The sequence below is a fragment of the Dermacentor silvarum genome, chromosome 1 (genome assembly GCF_013339745.2).
Source record: "Dermacentor silvarum isolate Dsil-2018 chromosome 1, BIME_Dsil_1.4, whole genome shotgun sequence".
NCBI classification, from domain to species: Eukaryota; Metazoa; Arthropoda; class Arachnida; order Ixodida; family Ixodidae; genus Dermacentor; species Dermacentor silvarum.
Window position 1 is genome coordinate 14,492,466 of NC_051154.1, and position 19,371 is coordinate 14,511,836.

Sequence of the window (19,371 nt, forward strand, 5' to 3'; positions counted from 1 at the left end):
CGGCCCCATCGAAACCCTCTCCACTAGAGCGTGCTTCTCGCCTCTTGTCAGCCAATTAGATAAGAAAAACCGCTGAGTGTGGACAATGTTATTGGTTTTGAAAGCGACAAAGGTGACCTCCTATAAACGAGGAGAGTGTTCGATTGGGTTGTTCAGACAACGCTGCGGGTCACCGCCCGATGCTTGCGTCGGTGGTTACGTAAATTTGACGTCAGGAGTTTGGAATCAAAACAGTTTGGAACCATTTTACGTTATAGCGCCCCTGGGTCACTTACTTTTCCTAATTTATATAAAATGATTTCCCCAAAAATATACCCTCTATCATTCGTTTATTCGCCGACGACTGTGTTATTTACCGCAGCATCAATAACAACCTTGACTCTGCCAAGCTTCAAAATGATATGCATCATGTCGAAAAATGGTGCGACATGTGGTTGATGTCCCTCGGCACAAAGAAAACTGCGCGCTCATTTGCTTCCACCGTTGGTTCTCGTATTCCACAATATGTTACACATTTTACGGTTCCCAAATCTTACACTCCTACAAATACCTTGGCGTCTGCCTATATCGTGATCTTACATGGTCGTCTCACATAATCAACATCACAAATGATGCTAACCGCACCCTCGCTTATTTACGTCACAACTTGCATCAAACCCCGTCGACGATCCTCTGTAAAAATACTTGCTTACCAAACACTGATAATCCCATTTTCATTGCTTTTATAGTTACTGCACATAACATATCACTTTCTGAAACCACCGTGGACATAGTGGGTATGCGCCATTGTCTACGGGGAAAGTAAAGCTAAAACAAAACTAGACCCACGGTGGCTCTGGGAATAAGGCTTCCGCCATGTGGCAGCCACTGCTATGTCCTCCTGGTCCTGGGTATGGTCTCGTGGGGCTCGGCTCTGCAGACGGGTAAGCGCAGCGGAGCCGTTGGTTGCATGCTGAACCGGAAGGCTCCTCGACGCACGTATACCGGGGGATCTGGTGCGAGTGACGAGGATCGTGCTATGAATGCATGCAAACTTGCCAGTCACGCTGCATTTCAACCCCTTGAACGCGTCCACGCAGAGGAGCATACTCGGCTATCGCCGGTGCCGCTGAACCGCACCAAAGTTGACGAGTTCGTCGCCAGCGTGGCCGGCATGCCCTCCCTGAGCCCGTATTTCGTGCCGGCGCTGGTACTTGACAGCGAGTGGGGCGGCCTCCTGCGCGTCTTGAATGGCCGCGTCACCGGCCTGAGCAGCCTGCACCGTGCTGAGTCGATGGTCATGCGACTCTCATCCACCGTCGATCTGCGAACCACGCTCGAGATGGGACCTGTAGCCGGTGTGCTTGCCGTCGTGCTGTCTCCGGCTCGAGTGGTCGGGCCTCCCTTCCAAACTTCCATCATTTACCGCACACGTCGCACACTCAGCTTCCAGGCACGTGCAGTAACCATGAACTTCTCGGCAGGCACCGGCTTCAAGAGCGGCAAAGGCCGCCTTCAGGCGCTCATCTTGCGCAAGGTGTATGGAATGAATGCCACCCTGGACGCCATAGATTCCTATGGCCGTATGGTCAACCTCTTCACGTCGATGCTTAACCGACACGCCGAGCGGCTGGTGCGTTACCTCGTGGAAGATGTACTGCGCAGCATTATGGACGAGAGGATCCGATTTGCGGACATCAGCGCCGAGAGCCTGCTCAGAAGCTTCATGCACCCTGTCACTCTGGTCAAAAACGAACAATGAAGACAGAAAAAAGTGCATCAAGTGATTATTTGATTTGCATAACTTGCCTACTGCGAACACCAGTCACGAGCCCCCGGTTCCTCGCTAGAGAATACCACGTGGTGTTGAGAAGAACCGACTGGTACACTCTTGGAAAACATTGAGAAACTCCAGTTTGGCAGTGCCACTTGAAGAACTCTTGGAAACTGATAGACATCGCGCTAGAAGAATCCGCCAGAATCTCAAGCATGAAGCTTGCAATGCAGGCGCAGTAGACGCACAGAGCGGTATTCCTTAACAAGTGAGACTCGATCATGGTTAATCATCCCTCCGCGAGGTTGCTCTTGCTGTGTTCGCCTTTACCCCTGGCGCATCCCCCCCCCTTTGTGTGTGTGTGTGTGTGTGTGTGTGTGTGTGTGTGTGTGTGTGTGTGTGTGTGTGTGTGTGTGTGTGTGTGTGTGTGTGTGTGTGTGTGTGTGTGTGTGTGTGTGTGTGTGTGTGTGTGTGTGTGTGTGTGTGTGTGTGCGTGTGCGTGTGCGTGCGTGTGTGTGTGTGTGTGTGTGTGTGTGTGCATTTGCGTCACGAATCCGCAAATGTCGCAGAGAGTACGTGCAGGGAAATACGAACGCCGGGAGCGAAAGAAGAGCGCGCCATTGTGCACATGCAGGCACAGCATATTGGCACGTATGGCGCACGAGTTGAGCCAGACAGAAAACGTTCGGCGTTCGTCAATATCTTCCATGAAAGCATTATCTAGTTGCTCGCGCGAAAAGGAGCCGTGGTGTAAGGGTTAGAATGTTCGGCTTGATGGTGAATGGTCGCTGTTTCGAACCCAAGTCGGATATAGTGTCCTAGCGATCATACACAGAGCCGAAAAAGAAAATACCAGCCGCGGTGGTTTAGCGGCTATGGTGTTGCGCTGCGAAGCAGGAGGTCGTGGGATCAAATTCCAGCCGCATATCGATGGGTACGAAATGCAAAAATACGAAATGCAAAAACATCCGTGTCCCATGCATTGGGGGCACGTTAAAGATCCCCTGGTGGTCAAAATTAATCCGGGACCCCCCACTATAGCAGGCCTCATAATCAAATCGCAGTTTTGGCACGTCAAACCCCAGAATTCATTTTAAAAAGAACGTGGGCAGCTTGCACTAGTGGTGCAAGGCTGGAGTAAATAGCGGAGCTGGTGATCGACCTAGCTTCTTCCAGGTTTTACTAGGTTTGGCTAAGTTTTGCTAGGAAATGCGAAGCGCTGCTAGGCACGGTATTCCGAATCGGTTCGCCGTCGACGCGCAGATTCTCGCTTGGCCGCGCGGCGCGCTTCAAGATGAGCGGCTTCTTCTTGGGGAGTCCGGATCTTCTTTGGTCGTCAACGACCAAAAACGTCAACCGAGTCAACGAGAGTTGTGCCAGAGAGAAAGAAATTCAACAAGAGGGGACACTCGGCAAAAACTGGCAACAGGAAACACGTCACCATACGTCACGCTGTAGTATTGATGCCGAACGTTAGCTGCCGCGAGCATCGAAAAAAGAAAGTGAAATTAAGTTAACAGACGTTGCTTTATTTTTTTAAATTCTTTGCCGCGAAAACTTAAACGTTTTGCGTATAGCTGAACTTAAACTTTGCGACTTATTTTTCTTGCCTTAACTAGCGACAGTAAAGTCCGACAGGCCAATGACGCGCCAGATGCATGCATCATCCGCCAGACACTCCCTATGACACTCCCCCGAGGCGAGCGAGGACGGCTGCGCGCGCGTTTGAGCGCTCGCCCGCGGCGACCCGTGTAGCCTGGTTTCTTGGGCTCCCGGCGTATTTCTTGCGTTCCTTCTGCACTAGGACAAGACACCACTGCACTATTGGACTGCGGCAAGGTGAGAAATCTTGTTTCACGGTCTACGACGCAATTAGGCTTACGGCACGGGACCGAGACTTCAGACGCAGTTAGTGAAAAACCGCTCGGCCGCCCTGGCGCTATGAGTTAATGAATCGTGCTGGGACATGTTTCCGACGCTTCCTAGGGGATTACTGTAACTTATTTCTGTTCTGTTTAGGCACACTGGCCGCGCAGCGCGCTGTGACGCGGTTAGCGATAAGCAGCTCGGCCGTGGTGACAAAGTTAGTTTGGCGTGTAATGAATCTTAGAGGGACAAGTTTGTGACGTTTATTGTGGCCCCACAACAGCATATACCTTCTTTCGGTACAAACGCCTGTTGAAAACGCGACGGGCGATTGCCAAGAGTGATAACATGGGAGTGTGTTGCTGGCGCCGGCAGAACGCGCATAAGATAACGCCGAGTAAAACTCCTATATATAAAAAGTAGCGCCATCCACTTCCCTCCTCCTCCGTTCCACTATCGCGCTCGGCGCGAGGCGCGACCAGCGCGATCGAGGCGCGATATCGACAGTGGCGCCGCCTGCGTCGGGCCTGCCGTGACAGACGACAGCTAACGCGCTACCAGAGGAAATCCGAGGAAAACTTCGATCGCGCCCTGCGGAGACGTTTTTGAGGCGCGATTTTGCTTCGTCAGTCAGTAACTGGTCTTAGTAATGCCGTTTTGGAAGTAGCAACGCGACGATGCGAGACGGCGCACATATCAAGTGTGCAGCAAGCGTTTGCGCACGCCGGATGGTAAACAAAAAAACCCTTTTGCCCTCGCCTTGTCGGTTGCGGCAACTTAAGGCGCAGCAGCATGCCATCACAACGAAGTTCTTGTCCCTAACACATTTGATCCGTTTGTGCGTACAGCACTTTCGTCGCACAGGCCCGAGAATGGCAGTCGGAGCGCGCTGGAAAGAAAAAAATATACAAAAGCGCGACGCGAACTTCCACGTGACACGGATTGGCCAATGGGGGAGCGGAGGAGGCTGGGGCGACAGGATGCGGCTAAGAGAGGGCGAGGAGGAAGCGCCGGGGTGAGCGCGGTGGCGGCAAGATGCGCTACTTTTATAAATATAGACCTACACCATGTTTGTAAACAGCGGTAGGCACCGTCGATATATTTTAGGCCCTATAGCGACGTCGCGTAGGCTCCGCCCTACGTTTGGCTCCGCCCACGTTCGCCGCCATGCACCGCTTGCACGCGCGGATGGCGCATCTTTTTCCACGATTTCATTATGAAGCACACAGTAGTGGGGGCGCCGGATTTAGTTTGACTACATGAGATTCTTTAATGTGCACCCAGTGCACGTTCTTGCATCTCGCCCCCATCGGGATACGGCCGAACGATACGCTAGGCCTAGCTCGTTGACCGCCGCAGTGACGGCCGACAGCGCTTGGTGCGATCTGGCCTGCTGCTCATCATTGTGCGCTTATTTTTGACAACACGATTAACGTGGGCTTAAATGAATTGGTTTTGTTGGTGTCGTTGGTGCGAATAGCAAACGAAACGTAGTACTTACAAGCCAGCCGAGCCGCCTCGTTGAGACGGCCGATGCTTGGTTCCCGTCTGCGAGACGAAATGCCGTTCGCGCCAGTGGTTTAGTACGGGACGCTGCTTTACGAAACACGCGCAAATTCGAGATATTTTTTCTATTAAGCGCTATTTCATGTTAAGAACAAGCTGTAGCCGATTTCTACGTCGCCGTGAGCGGTGATAGAAGCGATCGCCTCGGTGATGGGACCGGCGAGGTACCGGCTCTACGGCGACGCCGCCTGTGTAGGCCCGCGCTATGTGAGCTAGCTGTTGTACGCGACCGTCCGATCGCTCCAGCTCTGTACTGACACTGTACATTTTGTACTGACACTGACATTATGTTTTGTACTGACACTCGAAATTTAACTGACACGTTTAGGCGCCTTTATGACTTCCACACTGCAATAAACGCAGCTGTGACCCTGCCGCCTGCGTATGTGAACGTGTGATAGGATATTTACACTTCTGGGGGCTCAATTCTTTGAGATGAAAACAAATTCGAATGTGACGTGTTTTGTGGGGCATCTGCTCGCTCGACCTACATTCAAGGCTAATCCTAATCTAGCTTTCCCACAGTGCGGCAAACAATTATAATGGCACGCTAATAACGATCCTAAGATCGTAACTAAGCTCGGCTAATGCACGCCAATCAAAATAAAAGAGAAGCTTAACGGTTACGAAATGTATTGCGCATAATGGATGATCTGGTATCATAATCCAACTTTCGCTTTTTACCGCGGCGGCCCATTGCTTGCGACGGTTTTCATCAACAGGAAACCTATGAAAACTTTAGTCTCTTGCGTATTTCGACGCAACTCAGCTCATCCATATACTGCGTTTCTTTCATTGTAAAATCATAGAATAAAGACCTCACAGATGGAACCGCACAACCACCCGCGAAACCCAGCGGCTGCTGTGGTAGGCGCGACACGGGCGGCGGCTCGGCGGCGGAGTGCCTACCAAGCGAAACTAAATTCCGACGACAGCGCCACCGCATTTTCGTGACGTAGCGCCGTGGTGTAGGTTTTACGCCGAGGAACATAACAGAAACTTGTAATTCGAAAATTCCGTCTTCTAAAGGACTGAAAACAGGCTTTGCACCCACGCATTTGTCTTGAGTGCGAGTAGAAGGCATTCTGCGAACGTCTAGCATGGTCTGGCTGGGAGCCGCTGTTGCGTCCGTCTCTGTGTATGTAGCGTACCGTCGCGTCGCCCAAGTTTTGGAACCGCGAAGTCGCCCGTGTATTTGTGCTGCTAAAGTGCAGGAAATAATGCCCGGAAATGTGGGAATGCTTGGAAATCAGGCGTTTTCATATTTTATGATATTGTTTGGGATGAGTCGGGTATTTTCTACGCCATGTATGTAAAAGCGAATTGCATTAGTTTGTAATGCTGCCCTTTGACCGCTTTCGCACGTTTCGCCTCTGCACGCCGTATTCTTATATCTAAATACCAAATGACACATGCTTGTAATTTACTTTTCTTTAGCTCATGCTGTCCGGTGGAGCAGTAGCGCACCCAGGATCTCTGCCAGGGGGGGGGTTGACAATTTGCCAATGCCATCTAAACAGCACTAATTTCGATTTCTTCACGGGAAATTGTAAAACAATTCACTTTTTGCGAGTGTGCAGACGATTGCGCGTCTTACATCTTAGTTGCAGTACTCAAATGCCTAAGGAAAGAAAAGGGGTTAAACAAAAAGGGGGATTTAAGTCGGCCTCAGGGGGGGGTTACAACCCCCGAATCCCCCCCCGTCGGTGCGCCACTGGCACATATTAAACGAGTGTGATCTGACAAACTCCTGTTCAGGCTTGTAGCCAAGCTGGGAAAAAAAAGAAAAGAAAAAGAAAGGCTGTATAGCCTAGTGGTTACGACGCTCGCTTTGAGAGGAGGGGGGAGGGGGAGGGGGCACGCGGGTTTGAATCCCGCCTCGGCAAGAAAGTTTATTGAATTTTCTTTCCTGGTAGTTTCTTGATACGCACCACAAATTACGGTTGGCTTACAGCTTCGCTGTTAAAATCGGGCCTCTCTATTTCCCTTTCATCTCGTTCACACACGCGCTTTTCAACAACAAATACTATTAGAACTTGAAGCTGATCCACTACAAGTTTGCCTCGTGCACTAAAAAAGGGTTGATGTGTGGGTAAGCGAAGCTTGTCCTGTGTGTATCCGATCTTCGTGGTGATTTTCATTATTTCTTCTCTCTCCCTTTCGCTCTACTTATCTTCCTTTCTCTCTCTTTATTTCTTTCTCTCTTTCTATATCTCTTTCTTCATTTCTCTCTCTTTCTCTCTGACCTTGGTGTTGATTTCCTTTCTTTCTTTCTTTCTTTGACCTTCGTGATTTTTCTACATTTCTCTCTCTCCTTCTCACTATCTCTTTCTCTCGATCTTTCTTTTTTGTCCTTGGTATGTGCCATTAAGGTTGGTATGTGCCATTGAGCTTGAAATGTGGGCCGATCCTGGACACATTTCAGCGTGACACCGCAGCCGCCACCACCACCACCACCACCACCGCCGACACTCGTGAGCCTATAAAGCTTCGCTTAAAAGTTCCCTGCACGGAACATCGCTGCCTGAGCCATGGACAGGACTACAGTCAGTAGCACGGCTTACACCGTGGTCAGTAGGTCGTGGTCATGAACAAACGGAGGAAAGCGCGTCCTCGCCCGTAGTACTGTAGTACCTAGGCAAGAGCACATTTAGGAGCTAGATTCCCCAGCAAAAAGTCCCCAAATTGTTGTGGTCTTACGGAACTCCCTGCAAAGAACCACCACCACTTTGCAGTAGCGCACCCAGGATCTCTGCCAGGGGGGGGGGGGGGGGGGGTTGACAGCTCACCAATACCATCTAAACAGCACTAATTTCGATTTCTTCACTGGAAATTGTCAAAAAATGGGCTTTTTGCGAGTGTGCAGACGATTGCGCGTCTTACATCTTAGTTGCAGTATTCAAATGCGTAAGGAAAGAAAAGGGGTTAAACAAAAGGGCGGGTTAAGTCGGCCTCAGGGGGGGGGTTACAACCCCCGAATCCCCCCCCGTCGGTGCGCCACTGCGGTGGAGCTTCATACGGGAACTACTGCCTACCTGGGGTCACAACGTTGGATGAACGTACAAAAAGCGCGGAACGAGCTTTTATATAGAGCAAAATAAATATTTCCTCATTTCACAAGGAGTCTTGCGCCTACATTGTGAAATTGCACGTGGCACAGATTCGATGGGACTTGACAAGATCATTCGCAAGCATTTTTACCAAATAATAAACCGATTCCGCACGAAGACCGTGCGCGGTCGGGGAAAAAAAAAAAAAAAAGCAGAGCCGGCGTGCTAGTACAGTGTAGTATAGTGCTACTAGCGTTCAAAATGCGCGCGCCCAAACCGAAAACGGAAGTGATTGATGCCGACCGCTTGGCGCGCTGCCGTCAATTCGGCCGCTGGGGTCTACGGGAGTGTCCGCTCTTGTTGAATTCATGTTGAATTCCTTTCTCTATGGTTGTGCCGCCGTCGCGCCGGCTCCGAGCTTTATGTCCCCGGTGACGTCACGGCCAAGCTGCGCCTCCACACTTGCCGGGGCGTGGCTGGTCGAAACCTGCCGAGCTGCTGCCGACACCGCCCGCGTTTCCCCGGCGCGAACGCGGAAAACGGGGAACGCGGGCGGCGTTGGCAGCAGCTCTGCGCGTTGCCTCGCTGGTGCTGCTACAATTTCCTTCTTCATCTCGCTCTCATTTTCTTTTTCCCTCTCCCGAGCCCTCTCCTTAACGTCCCACGTCAAGAAAACATGTGCACGGCACGGCGAAGTGGCCAGGCACACGCCGCTCCGCGAGGTGGTTGCTAGGCAACGCAGTGACGTCGTAGCTCGGCGAGGTTTTGCAACAGGCGCCACTTCTTAGTTTTGCTGTTTAAAAAAAACGAGTGATTCCACGTGGATAAGACGAAGTGAATGCGAGTTTTGTTGAGAAACCGCCAGTGATTTTTAGTCTGACATCCATTTTTTAATTAGTAGTAATTATCTAACGTTTAATTGTTCTAATTGCAAAGATGTCAATTAGGTGGTTGTAGAGAATCGTGAGACATGTAAAAAATGAGGCGTTTCCAGCAAGCTACACACTGCGTGTTAAATTTCTGGTAAATAGAAGAAGACCAAGAAGTATGAAAATATCCTGTGACTGCCCACTAGAACCACTGCGACTCCAGTGCGCACAAAATAGCCACGCCATCAAACAGTCTCAGTAGGAAAACAAGCTGTTCATCTCGGGCTTGCAGTCCAGGGCAGCGAATGTCCTTCATCTTGATACGCAGTAGACTCCGGGGGCTACTCGTACGTCGTGGAAAGAACACGCGTGCTAGCTCGACCAGTAACGGATGAACAGCTTGCTTTTCCAATGAGACTTTTAGAGTGCAGCTCAGACGCCCGTTTCTGCATTGAGCGTCGGCGTAACCAAACGAACGAGCACAACGAAGAATGAAAGAGCGAACGCGGAACGCAGCGGGCGTTCGGTGAGTCCAGAGCGGTGTGGGTTTTTCATGCACAGTTCTACACTCTGCAGCGGTAGCTCACGTGGATAATAAAAGCATAAACGCGAAAGCATAGGATAGAACAATCTAGTTAAGCGACCATACTTGCCGTGGTGCAACAATCATATGACTTCTACAACATTTACCTTGATTTTAACCATCTAAATTTTGTTTGCTCACGACGAGCTGTCCATTGGCAAAATATCGAATTTTCGCATTTATTCACAGAAATGTTCGGCAGTAGCACGAGGACTAAACAACACATCAGTATAGACATTGCCAGTACCGTTTGCTTTTTGAACTGCTTGTCAAAATTAAGCCGTTCTTAACCAGTTAACTTTAAGCGGCGGCAATTTAAGTAAAGCTAATTGAGGCTTTAAGCTGTTTGCCGCAAACAAAAAGGCATATGGACCAATATTTATTTTCTTTTCAGTGCTACACGCTCTACTCAGTTCAATTTAGCGCTGCTTGTTGCTTCGGAAACCGGCTGCAGCCAGCAAGAAGCCGAAGCTTCATTCTTTAGTTGTATGGGACACAGAATATATCAGCATTCACCGAAGGAGGTCAAAAATCAAGTGAAATTACATGAGGCTTGCATATAGTGTCTTCTTTGAGGCGGGTATTCAAGGGCTTTTATGGGCTGACGCAGCGAATAGTTCTCAGATCGTATAATTAAACACCATTGTGGTTCGAGACATCCTCATGCAGACGGTAGTTGCGCGACGATGTTGCATGACGAAGCTGCACTCCGGTGCCTCTAGTAAGTTCATTCCAATTGGCGCTGTAATGGTTTCAATTCGAAGTTGTAGTGAACGGAAGGGTTTGGCAAACAATGCGCGCCTCGTCATAACGATTGTCGGTTGCTTCCATTGCGGGAGGTGTCTACCTTATTGTCGATAAAGACTGCTTCAGGCCACTATGAAACATTACATGGCATGTAATGGCTTGGCTCTTGATCTTAACCACGAACCTGTTCTTTCGGGTGATTGCCTAACAGACATGAAGCGCAGTCGTGTTAACAGCCACGTAGGATGCTTTTTCTGGGTGGCTGTTTCAGAGAAAGGTGAAAGTAGTAGCAAATTTTTTTTCGTAAAACATGCGGGCCTAGCTTTTGTTTTTACGCATTACTGCAGTACCCACATTTCAGTAGAACAACTCAACAGAGCAATAAGAAGCTTGATGAAAGCTTCGCAGGCAGTATCCTATTCTAACATACTGATTTATATATAAAGTCGACACCAAATGCCAATATTGCTGTTCCATGTAAAACGAAATGTCTTTCATAACTAAGTACTAAAGGAATGTTAAGTTTGTAGCGAAGCATCGTACAATTAAAATTTTCCATACTGAATTTGCAGACGTTGTTACGCAATATTTATGAACCTACACGGCGCACCTCTGCGTTTCAAAAACAGTAATCCTTGCAACGCTTCGATATCCAAGCAGCAATTTTTCACGATTCACGCAGTTTCGAAAAAGAGACTGCACTTTAGGCTTGACAGCAGAAAGCAGTCAAAACATCATTCAGCAAGTACAGCTGGCACGCCCCATACATCGAGCATGCACGAAGCGAACGAGCGCACGCAGCAGCCGAGTGAGCCGGAGCGAGCGGCGTCCTGGCCGTGACGTCAGTCGGAAGAGGGCGCCACTCCAACTTCTCGCCGGGTCGGAAGAAATTAATAGCGAAAATCTGTACGATAACACAAAGGGCAGTGCCTTGCTATTTGAGGCTCGAGCCGGTTGCAATTGGTTGCCTAAGGACCAAAACATACCGCAGCAAATATTCGGAATTTGATGAGACATGCGTATGCTGCATTAAAGATCCAGAGACCACTCAGCACATTCTAATAGAACGCGAAGGGATTCACCCAGTGAGAACCGTAGGTAACGTACAGCTTCCAGAAGCGCTTGGGTTTGAAGTGGAAGGAAACATCAACTGATCAGCGGTAGAGCAAGAGACAATTAGAATATTGGTGGAAAAAAATCAGGGAAGAGATTGATACGACCTGATCTCTTAAAATCATAGGTAGCGGTACAAGGTAGTGTTTCGAAAAAAGAAGAAAAATATTAATGAGAGGTATACAAAAATGCTAGATAAAGAAATTGTATAGTATACTTCGATTAAATCAAGCAGGCTAGGTGACTATTTGTCACCGCCCCGTTTCAAAGGGGATGCCATCAAATCATCAGCCGGGTCAGTTGCTTCCGCGCTCGTGGCCGGCGCAGGAGGCCGTGGGTTCAAGCAAATGAGTTCATCGAAAAAAAAAAAAAAACACACACTGGGCACAACTGACTTCAGCAGCCGCTTCGTGCAGTACTTACTGAAGTCCACAGTGCGAAAGTGCTGACTGCACGCTACAGTCCAGTGACAATGACGTACTATGAATATCCTATGGTCAACATCCACTGCCAGGACATGAATATCCAGAGATGTGTCGAATACGTCCTGCGGACGTCCCTTACATGACCGTTTTGCCGCATTTTCCGTGTCCTGCAGAGATCCCTCGAGGCATGGGGGCATGCTGCGTCCATCTTATGGACCTGTCAAGGCATTTTGCAGTGTTCGCCATGATGTCTATTACGGTCGCAGCAGAGGCTATGCTACAAATGTAAGGGGCAGAGCACCCACGCACCAAGAACAGATACATTTTGTGTACATGTTAAGCACGCGCACGTTGTTGTCGCCTTCAACTTTTGGCACGTACCCACAAGGACGGATTAGCCATGGTTTGCAATGAAAACATATTAAGTCTTTGCTTCCCGTTAACTTATTAGTCACTACTACCTACATTTAAATAATGATAAAATATTTTAACAGCAAAGCTGTTCAAGCCAGCCGTAATTTGTGGTGCGCAGCAAGAAACTGCCAGAAAATAAAATAAACTTTCTTGCCGAGGCAGGATTCGAGCCCGCGTACCCCGGTTCCAAGGGGAGCGTCGTAACCACTAGACTATACAGCCACTTTTTTTTTTTAATGCATGGAAAATAAAGTGGAAGGTATATTACAGTGCGGACATAGCTACACACTTAAAACTCGGGCAAACACACACATGCGTCCAACAAGTGCATCCAGTCAGGCGGAGGTTCCTGCACGGCGTACACACTTCTTATATAAGCTGCACTTTCTTGAAAGAATGATCTTGTAGATCGCGGGCTTTCGGCATGGCGATCACACATTCTAGCTCTCCATAGGCTATACAAACCCAGTACTACGAACATGTCATAGGGAGGACCGCCACTAATCGTAAACGGTAGGAATCTAATTGCGTATGGAGTGATGTCAATGTCCTTTTTAAGCGTCCGTTGGAGAATGTCCCAGAAAAATATAGCATCTGTACAGTCTATAAAACAGTGATCTATAGTTTCAGCACGTGGACACAGTCGACAGTTCGTGGACCATGGCACGAAGCAGCCCCTCGCCTTCAACCAGGTTTTAACAGGAAGTGTTTCCGTATGCAGTTTAAAGAAAAATGTTTTAGCTCCAGGAGGTATACACATTTTACGGACCCGCCTAAGTACATCCTGATAAGGCTGATTTAAATAAGGTGCACGATACAAAGGATCTGGGAAAATCGAATACACCAGTGCAGCAGAAATTTCTTTTCGACTCGCAGTAAAAATGTACTCCAGGCTGAATCTAACTTTCAAGAAAAGGAATGAATCCACAACCTCCTTGAGAAAGCCCCAAGGAGCCTGTGTGACATCTTTGGCATCTGATGACACTACTATATCAGGAAGATAATGAGCTAATCGGAGCTGTAACATTTCACGCAAAAAGGGATGATCACTGTCTCGAAAGAAAAACAGACGAGGAACAATTTGCCTGACGAAGAGATGGACTAATCCTAAACCACCTCGTTCAAGAGGGACGAACAGATTATCGCGCCGCATGGATTCGCAACGCGAGCTCCAAATAAATGTTGCAAATACGCGATGCAGTGCCTGAATACGAAGTCTTGAGCAGTGCAGTACTTGCAGCACATACATGAGACGGGAAACTAAAAACACGTTGCACACTTCAGCACGACTGAACATTGACAAATTCCGTCCTCGCCATGAATTCACTTTACTTTGTATTTTCCCTACTTCCCCCGACCAATGACTGTTGCTATTTCTATACTGCGAGAGAGGTACACCTAAATAGCACAGATCATTTTTCCATTGAATGCCTGCGTAATGTGATGGCATTGTGGCCCATAGTCCAAACCAAAAACCTGAACTTTTTTCAAAGTTAATGCTGGCACCAGAAGCCGCACAAAATTCTTCTGTAATTGCGAGAGCAGTCTTAACACTCTTTTTATCAGTACAAAAGAAGGCCACGTCGTCTGCATATGCAAGAACCCGAATCTCACTCGACGGCAGTTTAAACCCTTGGAAATTTTCTTCTTTCAGGATGCTCATACAAAGTGGCTCCAAATACAGGCAAAGGAGAAGCGGTGACAAAGGGCATCCTTGTCTTACTGATGATAAAAGCCTAATCGGATCGGAGAGAGAACCATTCACTATCAACCTCGTTGAGCCATTAGCATAACATATTTTGACACCTTTAAGGAGCTGGGATCCGATATTTATATGCTCCAGTACACCAAACAGGAACGAGTGATTCACCCTATCGAACGCCTTAGCCAGATCTAGCTGTACCATTGCTACCTGTCCAATACCCTCGGCTACACACTCAAGCACAGATCTCACAACATGAATGTTGGTCTGAATGGACCGACCTCTGATGCCACAGGTTTGATGATCACCTATCACAGATCTTATCACGACTTGTAAACGGTTAGCTAATACTTTTGCAAAAATTTTATAATCCACATTGCATAAGGAAATAGGCCGGTATCCGTCCACTTTTTGCAATTTAGTTTCATCATTGCTTTTGGCTATGTGTACAGTGTGCCCTTCATACATTGTGGCAGGTAGGTAACCTACCTCCAAGGCTTCACGGTACACCTGAAGTAATAATGGGGACAAGAGGGAACGAAAACACTGATAAAATTCGGCAGTAAGGCCATCCGGGCCAGGCGTCTTGCCTTTCGCTAATGAATCTATGCATGCAGTTATCTCATTAATATCAATGTCATCGTTTGTATAATCATAATCGTCCTGATTTAACTGAGGCAGCAGGGATACAAATTTGGTGGCAGACACACATGTATCCAATGGCTTATGGCTTCGAAATAATTTTTGGTAATGTTCAAAAAACGCTTGAGTTATGAGGGTCGGCTCATTAACAACTATTCCACCATAGTCTATTTCTAGGATTTGTTTAGACAGCGCATGTCGGCGCTCATCACCTAGGGACCTACTGCATGGATGTTCTTCTAGAAAACGCTGCGCTCGCGCACGCACTAGTGCACCTCTGTATTTTTCTGCGTACAAGACCTGTAACTGCGCCTTGGTGTTATGAATATCATCAATATATTCACCCGGATGTAGACATTCAAGTTCATGTAATTCCTTCAGAAGTCTATACAATTCTCTGTAGTTATTCTTTTGTTCAAAGGCCAATATTGATGATTCTTCGATAGCTATCATTTTAATTTCCTGTTTGATTAATTCCCAAACAGCAAAAAGAGGCAAGTCCTTGCGACATGACAGATGAGCTATAAGCTCAGTAACACGCTTTAGGAAGCAATCGCGCGAAAGGAGTTGGTTATTAAATTTCCACAACTCCCAGCACATACGCCGGCTTTGGTATCGACGGCTACCAAAAGATGCTGAGACTAGGCAATGGTCACTGAAGAACACATGGTGCACAGTGTAACCATGAATAAGTGATAGGGCGCTAAGCGAAACGTAAATTCGATCAAGCCTTGCATGCGAGATACCTTGGAAATGCGTGTAGCGACACCCTGCTTTTTCATGTTCCCCAATGTCCACAAGCTGATAATCACACATCAGGCGTTGCAACACATCACTACTTGGATCACGTCTCAGCCTCAATGACGCACGATCTTGCACATTACATACACAATTGAAGTCCCCAAAAAGGACCAATGCACGATCAGTAGACAAATGATGTTCTAGAGATAAAAAGAAACACTCTCGTTCACGTAGCTTGTTCGGGGCATAAACACACACAAATCTAAAGCTAATACCACTGATATCAATATCACACAATATTAGGCGCCCTTCCCTATCTGTAAACAAATGCAGCACATTACATTGTAAATGTCTTCTAACGAATAACATACAACCAGCGGAAACTCCAATTGCATGGCTTACACAAACATTGTAGTCAGATAGAAATGGAGTTAGAGCTACTTCTGTGTTTTCATCGGATTCAATCTTTGTTTCTTGGATAGCAGCAATATCTAATTTCCTATTGCGTAGCAAACGAAGGAGTTGAACTTGCCGTCGCTTACTGCGTAAGCCACGGACATTTAAGGTACCAAAGTGGAAGGGAAGAGCGCCCGCCATGATTACCTATGTTGGTGCAGCGTTCACACGCTGCTCTAGGGGTGCATCACTCCCGTCTTGAGGAGGGGATGCGCTGGCGACCTTTTGCTGCACTTCAACACAAGAGACATCTGTGGGTGCAGGCGTTCCTCGGAGCGGTTTTGTCAACTTCGACACTTTGGGAACCCGGGCCTCCTTTCCCACGGACGATGGGTTGTCAGCTGGCGCTGGACGCTTCTTAGTAGCCTCACACATCAATCCAGATTCCACTGATGGCGGGCGGTCTTGAACTGGTGGCAATTCTGCCCATGACATAGTTGGTTCGTCGTCAGGCAACTTAGTATCCTCCACAGTGGCAGGCTTCGGGCTAAGGCTATCGTCAGCCGATGAAGGCTTTGTCTCTTCCTGTCGATGAGCTTCAGCGGGTGTTTCACCGGTCGCATCCACAACCTCGCTCACATCCATTAGATGATCGGTGATGGTCTCATCCTCAGCTGGTCTGTTTCCGCGAAGCTTGTCAGCGTAGGTTCCGATGCATGCATCTGCAATGTGACCGTAGCGGTGACAGTTGCTGCAGCGTGGTGTCCTACATTGTCGCCGGATATGCCCGACTCTGTTGCACCGTAGGCAAAGTGGTGGTCGGCCAGGAACCAAGATGAGGCACTGGTGCCCGTATATGCTCAATAGGTGAGGCAGATTGCTTGCAGAGACTCCGTCCTTCAGTGTAAACGCCACGTCGCGATTAGTCATTTGCCAGCCCTCCATGCCGTCACACCGCCACATTTCTCTCGTGATAGACTGCACTGTTCCATAAGGTTCTAGCGCTTCAACAATCCGTCTCTGTTCGAGGTGTGGGGGAAGCCAAAGAAGCTTCATCTTGATATTTTTGCATTCTGGGTCTATGACAAGGCACTTGAGGCCCTTCACCAGCAGCTCGCCTTTGTCGACAAGTTTCTGTTTCGCGATGCTATTAACGCATGTTACTAGCCACAAATGGCTCATCTGGTACTGTCCAGCACCGAGGATATCAGCTGCATTCAGAACTGAAAGGAGTGCATCGCGAAAGTCTGGGGCACGATATGGCCGCCCTGCCAGGTCAGCATGCAGGAAAACTGAGTTGAGAACGGTATTGCCAGTTGGTAGACGAGGGAGAACGACCTTATAATTACCGGAATCAGTAGTTGACGGGGGGTGGAATCCTCGGCCAAGGGCCGATGCGCTGTTTCCAGCAGAGCTCATCGCAGACGTGGCCGTTCGAACCGGCTTCTTCTTCTCCACTAGACTATACAGCCACGCTTGCAGAACATGCATTTATGCGAACCATATAATTGCGTTTGAGCGTCGTCGTCTACGTCCATAGCTGGCGCGTTCGTACGCTCGTGCTCTGGGAGGTGAAGAGGTTTGCGCACAGAGCGGGTCTCCTGGAACGCGGTGTCGGCATTGGAATGCGGTGTCGATGGTGCAAGCTGCGCTATGCAACGCGCAAAGTCCGAGACGCACGAAAAGAAATTATCATCATCATGAGTAATAAGAAGTTCGCGTGCACTTCCAGAAAATGCTGGGCTACGATCGCCCAGCTTCGCTGTTTCAAGCGTTGCGCGGCCGAGTGCAAGGTTAAGCGCTTTTTTTTCCATTTTCCTTAATTCTTTTTCTTTTTTGAAACGTGGTCATGCTAATTTTTGTCGAACCTGCTAGATTATGAAAAAAATAATGCGATCTAATGTTAATGATGCGGAGGTGGTGTCTAACAAGTCTCTCCCTGCAGCAATGACATACTCATGCACAATCTGACACACTTCCTTTCGGGCTCGACCAAGGGTGCTTGCACCAAAAGTTAATCACCGAGAGAGGAAGGCCCATACGCGATAGCGGCTGCACGCACGTGTGCTGAAGTGCAGTATACTCCCAATTCTTCCGATTATGCCCTATCCCCCTCAGTGGTAAGAGCCATGATATAGGTTCATCATCATCGTCTTCCACGCCTTCCACCAAGCGTGCGACCCTTTGAACTGAAATTTACAAAGTTGCGTCAGAAAATTTGTAAAGTACGACGTACCCACGAGCTGCTGACACGATAGCTTCGGACTGTAATTCGAACATGCGAGAAAACATAATTATGTTACGAGGAAACTAATACAAAGGCCCAGTTGGAGGACGAATATTCACAGTGTATGCCAAAAAAGGCCCATATAGTATAACCTAGAGACATCCGTGGCAGGATATCTGAAACTGTACATCCGACGTATGTCCTATTTGTCTCTGAAATAGTGCATGGACATAAGGACATGGTTCGGATGTCTAACGGACGAAGTGTTTTCACTGGAAAGGCACTATAGGCGAACTTGACACCTAATCCAAAGACACGCCTGGATGTTTTTGACTAGACGAGCATTGCTGCACGCAACAACGACGCATTACTGAGCATTTGAAATGACATATGGCTCAATAAAACATACTCGCGCACCGGAAGCATAAACACGCAAAAGACTTCCCGAAAAACAGACGCGGGACAGCAAGAACAAAGTTGACAGGCGAACAGATGAACTTACCGTATATGGCAGAGAATGCACACCATCTGCAAGGCGAAATTTTATGGTATTGTTTTCATACAGGAAAACATTGTACGGTGAAAAAGTGCTCGAACGAGGAAATAGCACGAGTGTTGCTTGCTGAAGCATGGATCCATGGATCACAACAGGCGGACGTCTAAGCTCAAGCTTTACCGGCGGCGTTGACAACTGAAAGCCAGTTGTCATAGCGTCCGAGCTCCTCAGTTTCGGACTCTCGTGCCCCAGACAGGAATTCAGCCTTCCGAAGAGTTTTCGATGCAATACGCGGGAACTTGCATCCACGCCACCTTTATCATTTACACAGCCGCACTACCCCTTTCACTCTAAAGAAACTCGGAGCCACGACATAATCCGCACGAGACACGCTGCCATAGACCTCATGAAAATTAGGACTATCATGCGGAATTTTCATGCCATCTTTGTTCATAATAACCGAGAATTTGTTATAACTAGGAATGCAGGCTCTACCACTGGACCGCACTGACGTCGTGCCCTTTCTGCTCGTGCTTTCGCTTCCTTTAAGACTAGTTCCGTTCTACCTGAGCAGGTTTTCTTAACGGTAGACATCCTCAGAGATCCATTTTCGTTAATAAAGCAAAGTAGATGAAATTTATGCATAATATAGTTTATTCTATTTTCGAATATTTTAGCTTCTCAGTGTCTTGCCTCCAGACCTCTCCCCTGATCGTCCCTGCTATGCATGGGAACTTATTTAAGGCAGTTAGGTCCAACTGCTAGGCCAGAACGATGTCAG

At 48.2% G+C, this 19,371-nt stretch overlaps 2 protein-coding genes across 2 annotated transcripts; both read right to left on the reverse strand.

Moving 5' to 3' along the window:
* Nucleotides 1-12,664: 12,664 nt before the first annotated feature.
* On the reverse strand, nucleotides 12,665-14,048 carry LOC119449497 (uncharacterized). The gene has a single exon (XM_037712683.2). The coding sequence runs from the start codon at nucleotides 13,834-13,836 to the stop codon at nucleotides 12,676-12,678; it is 1,161 nt and encodes a 386-aa protein (XP_037568611.2). The 5' UTR covers nucleotides 13,837-14,048; the 3' UTR covers nucleotides 12,665-12,675.
* Nucleotides 14,049-15,770: 1,722 nt separating this feature from the next.
* Nucleotides 15,771-17,301, reverse strand: LOC119455903 (uncharacterized). Its single transcript, XM_037717442.2, has one exon. It carries the CDS (start codon nucleotides 17,284-17,286, stop codon nucleotides 16,075-16,077), a length of 1,212 nt encoding a protein of 403 aa, XP_037573370.1. The 5' UTR covers nucleotides 17,287-17,301; the 3' UTR covers nucleotides 15,771-16,074.
* Between the last annotated feature and the right edge of the window lie 2,070 nt (nucleotides 17,302-19,371).